General features: G+C 43.7%; 1 protein-coding gene across 1 annotated transcript in view; it reads left to right on the forward strand.

Moving 5' to 3' along the window:
• The window catches only part of GRM7 (glutamate metabotropic receptor 7), a 307,513-nt gene extending 300,889 nt beyond the window's left edge, over nt 1-6,624 (forward strand). The window contains exon 10 of the mRNA XM_049826946.1: nt 6,453-6,624. Within this exon, the coding sequence (XP_049682903.1) occupies nt 6,453-6,502 (50 nt within the window). The 3' untranslated portion in view covers nt 6,503-6,624. The remainder of the gene's footprint in view (nt 1-6,452) is intronic.
• The last annotated feature ends 951 nt before the right edge of the window (nt 6,625-7,575 follow it).

Below are 7,575 nucleotides of genomic sequence, written 5' to 3' on the forward strand. Positions count from 1 at the left end.
CTGCTGTTGTAACATGCAGGACATCCTCCTCCAAAATCTCAACGCACATTTCCCAAGTACGGGTTAGGTGAAACTACTGATGGGGCAGAGCAGGGTGGGAGGAGTGAGGCAGTTGCAAAAGGGGGGGATATGAAATCAGTAGCCTTAACAATGTATGATACCCAAGCGAATTGGAGAAAAGTTATTTAAAGACAAAAACTTGGGTCTCTCACAAAGCGATTGTGGCAGGGTGGGGGTTTCCAGGTGCCTTGAATTTCTTCTGGATGACCCCCCCATCAGAGAAGATCCTTGCCACGGTTTAGCGTTCGTCTGGAAATACAGTTAGTGCCTATCAGGATTCTGTGGTGACATCACTCTGAATACTGGACAAAAATAGGAAAGAAAAGCACTTTACAAGAGCAAAGCAGAGGGATGTAATATTATTGAGGAATTTGAAGCATATATTAAAAAAAAGGTAAGGAAAAGACAAAATGTAACTGACACCACCCACTTTCATTCTGGTTTTGATTTTCTAACATTTCGTGGGGATTACGAGCAGCATATTAGTAATACTTGCCATAACACACAGCGTGTCACAAGACTAGCGAAAGAAGTATCAGTGATGACTGTATAAATCTATACAATTCTATTAGATAACTGTTTTTCTATTCACTTCCAAAGTGCGTTTACTCTTTGTAAGCAGCCCTTGCCTCTCGTTACGGCATTTAGTATAACATGCTCTTTCTGGTTCTCCCTCCACCGGGTACTTCAGTCATCGCTAAGGGCAATCGATCCAGTTATCCCACCTGGAGTACCTAGAGGACCGTGCCCCTCAGAAGGGATGCAGGGATGGTCAGAGAAGTTTATTTGGGTTGTTCATTCCTCAGTCAGTGCTTCAACACGAGTATCGTTCATCCTGGAGGTTAAATTGTACTCACTGCTGTATTTTTGTTGACTCACTTTTGACAAGACCGCCCAAAGAGAAAGAAACCGTTCCTGCAGCATTTATCCCCCGGGGAGGATGGTCACGTCAAACGGGAGGGAGCCCGAGCGTGTGGATGGGTGACGTGTGCCCGGTGAGGAGCCGGCGAGCCCGGGAGATGCCGAGTGGCGCGGAGGAATCGCCCCGGCCAGGGGCGGCAGCAGGAGAACGATGGACCCGCTGCTGTCCCCTCTGAACCTGTCACCAGGTTGCCGTCGGGCCACTTAGCTACTGGATAAATTAGTCGTTGGGAAACAGAAACAATCTCTTTAGCAGCTTCTCCCTCCCTGTTGCCGTTCGTGATCTGCTGGCAAACCTCTCGGGCGACAGGAACACCGCTGCTATTTATGGGTGTCCTCGGCGCTGAGGCGCTAATTGTTGCTGCTTTCCTGAGAGTGACAGGGAAAGATGACAGCCAAAGGTGATGTAATTTATGAGAAGAGAAGGCTGTAAAGCAATTACAGAGGAGCACACTTTTTACTAATGTTATATCTGTAATGTAATATATTCGTATTCTATTATTAAAACATGAGGTTCTGTGTGCTAATCTGCATAAAAGTCACGCAGTTCAGGCTGCAGCGCAGAGACAAGCAACTACCCACCGACACAGGCAATAAAATGAGATGTTTTTTGTATAACTGTAGGCATTTATATACCAGATAAGTTGCCAATACACTACGGTAGGGAGCACAACAGGAGAGATGTGAAAATGTGATATAACAATCTATTTACATTTAGATACTAAATTTAAAATTATATTATTTTCTCCAAGCTTCATTCCATTTGTCACGTTTGGGACAAGCATGTAGAATCATTTAGGACTGTTGCTTTCATCTCTTTTCTCATATATATTCCCCAATTTAAAGGCAACAGAGCATGTGGATAGCTCTGTCTTTCGGGTACAGAGATGGAGGAGGAGCCACCTGCATCTATTTCCCTTTTAGATGGACTAGAAGCGGGATTTAATAATCAGCCTCCGCTTTGCCTGGCATGAGTGATACAGGTTTCTAAGCAAGAATTAAAAAAATGAGAAAGAGGAGGTAAGCATAATCTGCCACAGTGACTGCAAAGGAAATCAGAGCAGAAGTTCCAGACTTGTAGCCATCACGATGTCAGTTCTTGCTCAGTGCTGGAAATACTAAGATCATGTTTCATACATTTGATAGCTTAAGATGCCTGTGGGCTGTAATAAAATTCATCTTTTGCCCCATAAATCTTTTCTCTTTAAGCACGAAAGAGGTTACAAATGTGCATAAAATTGAAGTGAAAGTGATTAAATCTCACTCTGAGCAAGTATTGACAGATCTGCCTTGCTTTTGGATGCTGTGGGAGCTTCTTTCTTTGTGGCCCATGCTCAAGATAATGAAAACCAGTCAAGTGATGAAACTTATATATCCAAAGAGGATTTTTGCTCCTGCGTATTTAATATGTTGTTGGCACAGAGATGCAGTTATCTGAAATCCTGTTACTCACTTCTGGAAGGGAATGGGTGTAGACTATCACTGCTCCCCACCTCCTGTTGGCAAGCTGTAAAGGACAGGCTTTTAATTAACTGTTATGCTGTAAGGAAATGTTGTTTATTTTCCACAGGTTGTCTTCATCTGGGTTGTGCTGCTGTAGGCCGTGTGCGGGTGTCTTGAAATGGATGCTTGCAAGGGAAGAGGGTGGGATCTGTTTAGGGAGAACGGGAAAAGGCACAGCACGTAACTAAGAGGACAACTCACAGCTCGTGTGGTTGTCAGCATCTTGTACACAGGCACATCCTTACAATTAATGCCACGCTATGAAGTGCCCGGGGTTCGTGATGACCAAGGTCCCTTCTTTATGCTTCCGTCAGTCCAGCTGCCAGGAAATCGAACACCCGCCCTGTCTCAGCTCGTCTTGGAAGGCATTGCTCTTGCCTTCTTGGTTTTTCAAGGTTCCTGATTACTGTCAAATTGGGAGTAAGTGTAATGCTCATAAACCCAGAAGACTAACAAACAGCAGTGTCAGCAGCACACGGGAGACGTGATAGTTGCACCTCCCTCTCGCCAGTACCGTATGTTGGCAGTAATGCGTTACGACAGTTCATCACTCTGTGCATCCCTGCAGCAGACCTACCTAACCTTTTTGAAGTGTGACAGCCTTGGCTGGGTTCCACCATAACGTGGCCAAAACAATTTTCTTTTCAAGCAAAGGCAAAACTATAATGCGGGCTGAAGAACCTTGTGCTGCGCTCTGCTTGACAAGTGCATGGGATGCGGTTACCTATGGCTGGACTGAACCTGGAGATTGTTTCCAGTAGAGCAGTCCTCTCCGTATATGTGAGATTGTACTCTTCAGGTATTCCTCATGCTAATTTCTTCCTCTATTAACATTGTTGCTCTTCACCACTGATTAGCAGAAAAGGGCACTTCTCACTAATTGCAATATGTAGCCTCTTTTTAAATAGAAAGGTCCTATTTTTTTCAAAGAAGTTATACGATGCCAATGCCTCAAGAACACATTTATTTGCAAATATGCAGGCAGTCAACATCTAGGATGTTTCCTTTCTACACAGTACTTAAAAATAGCTAGCAGCCCACGTTTATCCCACAGTTTGTTTGCTTGCTCCTTTGCACTGACCTCAGGAAGGGGGATGCAGTTGGACTGTGTATTTCTGTACAGAAGGTATAGTCCCGAATTTCAGATTCTGCATACCACAGCTATTGGCTCGCCTCCAATAGGTCTATGTCAATGGCCAGCTGAGGTTGACATAATTATATGTATATTAATTAACATGTATGAGTTATTCGCAAGAGGACAATCTGTTTTCACTGTTGGAATGCCATCATCCATTAACACTAACAGCAACAGAGCGTATGAGATCTGTATCTGTTTTCCATTTAAAGAACAAGGAATGCTCATGTACTGTGGATTAAAGCATGGTGAATTCTGGTAATGCTGATGTTTCATTAGCATTCCCCATTTTCATGTAAATTAATTTATTTGAGGAAAATCCATACCTGCTGCTAATTGCCAATGATAATGATGAGCTGAGACTCAGTAGTGATTCATTATCGAGGTAGACTGTCTCTCTCCTGAAGTCTTCAAGACTGGAGTGCTTCTGGAAGTTATACATCAGCTGAGCTCCAGGTCCCTGGAGCCAGTGCAGGAACAGAGCTGTGAAATGCAGCAGCTACCTAACAAGAGAGATCATCTCCTCTGGCCTAACAGCCTTTAAAACCCAGGAAGATTGTCTTTCCTCTTCTAAAATAACCATGAAGCTTTTATTGATCATTTTATCTAAATTATGGATGATGCTTTTGTCAACTACATTATTCTTGTGAAGCAGAGCAGTGCCAAAGATAACTACTGTCTAAGGCTCAGACACGTGGAGCCCATCTTTTCACAGAGAGGTTACAGAAGTACACGCTATCAACAATATTTCTTGGCTGAACTCATTTGGCACTGGTGGTTCATTGTCATATTGAAAATGAGCAATGGGCTACTGTGGTTGAATTGGTGAGAAAACTCATCAAGCAAAATTATCAGGTTTGCTGAAAGCTGGAGTAAAGCCCCTGTTAGCATTAGAGGGTTGACACGATATGAACCAGCAGTGGAAAGTATCAAAATCTCCTTCTCTGTCATAGGAGCTCTGCTGCTGTTTGAAATTGGAGCATGTAATGGATAAAGCTGAAGTATATCACAAAATAATACATGTAATTACTTTGCAACCTGTTTCATGATGATATTTTTTTTCCAGCTTCATTTTACCTCTCTTCAGCATTTAATAGCATACCACAGTTTATTGAATATTTGCAGTCTAGCCTTGAAGGATAATGAGTTTTATCCTGCCATGTGTTGAACACCTTCGTGTCCAAGAGAAGTTAATGGGAACTGAAGATGATCAGCATTTTGTAGGATCAGTCCTTGATTGAACAGACAGCTCTGACTCTTGTATGGAACATGGTGAAACAGCTGAATTAGGGTTTCAGAATAATAGTGCAAAGCACTGGAGTTACAGAGGAGGTTCTTAAATGACAGTCTTGAAAATACCTAGGAGTAAAACTGTTTCTTTGTCTTTGGGAGTAAAAAAGATAGCGAACACCATGAAAAATATTTACATTTGACTGCACTCTCATGCATTATACTCTTAAAATATTCTGAATTGTTGGTGGAGACCCTGTCCTTATTTAAGCAAGTATTTCTGAAGAGCAGGCCACCTGAAAAATTAATAGCGGTCTCTGATTAATAATGCTTTCTGGCTGCTGGACACACCAAGAAAAACCAGGCCCTGACTGGGGTAGCAGAGGGAGGTGCGTTAGGGTCCCTGAGGTGGGGGGATGCTCCGGAGCCCTCCTCTCCCCCGGGGAAGGGCAGGAATGGAGGAAAAAGAACAGAAGGTTTTCAGCAATCCCAGAAAATCAGCCTTATCCCTTTCTCTTACTTATCTTCCAAATGTCTGTTTTATTGGGGGATGTATCGAGGATCAGGTTTGTTTATATATTCAGTTTTGCTGTGCAGGGTTGATTATGATTCAGATTAATGTATTTCATTGAATCCAAGTTACTCAAAAAACCCACAGATGCTGAATAAGAATAGTTGATAATAACAACAGTGCCTGATAATTTTAACCTTTTGAGAATATCCATTAGCTTAAACTGGTCTCGTGAAAACTCAGTTAGAATAATGGATTTTCATCTTTACTGCAAGAGCATACATACTTCATACACTGGCTTTTCTTTTTTTTTTTTTTTTTGGCAAATGAATAAGTAGGAAAATATCCGTATTCATTGGAACACAGTTCAGTATAAAATCTCATAAGCCCAGTACATGTAGTTACATCCTAGTTACGGAATTTGCTTTTAAATAGCGATGTTTTTGTTAACGTGCCTGATGGAGAACATGTAATCAGTTGACAAGTCCCTAATCCGTCGCCATTGCCAAAGTGTTGCAGAACATTTTGCCTTGTATTCAGCTGGAAGTATTTGCAATTTTTACTGACAGAAGTGTGTAGCGTTGCTCACGAAGTAGCTACTGATCGGTTTTATTTATTTCTGTTTGCAAACAGATTTAATTTGAGGGGTGTAATTAGGAAAGCTGGTACCTTCATCCCCACACTGAAAAATTCGCAGAGGTCATAAAACTTGAGTGAGAACCACTTTATCCGTGAGAAAAGCCAAGTTTAGCCCAGGATGATTTAGGAAGTGGGAGAGGATGCCACAGTTTTTTTACAAAGAAGAAATCTTAACGGGATCTAGTTAAGGTGCCTCTAGCAGGGGCGTCGTACCGACTGCACGAGTATAACAAAATCAGTCAGCGGTAGCTTTGCCTGTAGTAGTAGCTGGAGCTGGAGGCGCCGCTTCGGCGGATCCGTCGGCCCTCCGCCTCGAGCGGGGTCCGCTGCTCCCGGGGATGCGGGAGCTGCCGGCGCATCCCTGGCCCTGCCGGGGGGTCCGGACCAGCAGCCGGCCCTTTCCCAGGGGGTCTCGGCTGGCGGGTTTCTGACCGTTCTCCGGTTTTCTTTCAGGCCCTGCTGCAAAAAAGAAGTACGTCAGCTATAACAACCTGGTTATCTAGTCCGTTTTGCCACGTGGGGCGGAGGACGGGTGAGGATTTTCATCCGCCGCTGGCGCAGAGCTCCTCCCGAGCCCCGGGGTGTCCGTCTCGGGGGGGGGGCGAGGGCACGGCGATGCTGCGGGAAAGCGCGAGAGGAGCCCCGCGCTCCCGACGGCTGCTCCCTGAAATATCCTTCATCGCTCTCGGCTTCGTACGTCGCTGGCGCGGCCGTCGGCCGTGGCCTCGGACCCGCTCCGGCCGTGGGAGCCCACGCGCCCGGCTGCGGCACGGGAGGACCAGCTCCCCGGGGCGGGCTGCGTTCAGCTACGAGGACTTTCAAGGGGCTAATTCTGTCTTTCTATGTACTTCCAGACTGCAAGTTTTTGAACTTTCTGTACAGTTTGTGAGGATTTTTGCATATTGCCATCCATGTTGTTTCGAGTTCACTGTTTGTTTTTTGAATGCACAGTTCCATTGAGGCCCTATTCTCTCAGACTTGGCACATTCAAAACAAACCACCACAGCAACTAAGGATTTAAAAGACCTATGTACATGACTTGTATGATTACTACTGTATCACTGCAATCCATATACGTTATTTTTTTTAACTAAACAAACAAAAAAAAGAATTTAAAGACCAAAAACTGTGCTGGCGAAGTTAGTCGTTCCCCCCCCCCCCCCCCCCCTTCACAACTCTGATGGGCTGCAGAGGAAGCAGAAAGGATTTTTGCTGAGTTTTAGTAGAGGTCTTGATATTTGGAATGCATGCCAGTAATGTATTTAATGGTACATGTTAATAATTTATGTTTGATATTTGTATTTGTGTTCTATTTTGTTATTTTATTTAAGGTATATGACTATTTTGCAATAATTTGAATAATTCTTATGATATTTGGAGGAAAGAATATGGCTTTTACATGTCTTGAGGTTTTTTCTCTGTTGATGCCCCACCATGATTGACCAGTGTGATAAGGACTTAAAAAAGCATGTATGTTTTATACTGTTTGTAATAAGTAATTTCGTTAATCTTGCTGCTTATGTGCCAATTTAGTGAAACCAATCTTTGCCGCAAACTCCTCCCTTCCTTTCCATTC

The sequence above is a fragment of the Accipiter gentilis genome, chromosome 23 (genome assembly GCF_929443795.1).
Source record: "Accipiter gentilis chromosome 23, bAccGen1.1, whole genome shotgun sequence".
Classification (NCBI taxonomy): Eukaryota; Metazoa; Chordata; class Aves; order Accipitriformes; family Accipitridae; genus Astur; species Astur gentilis.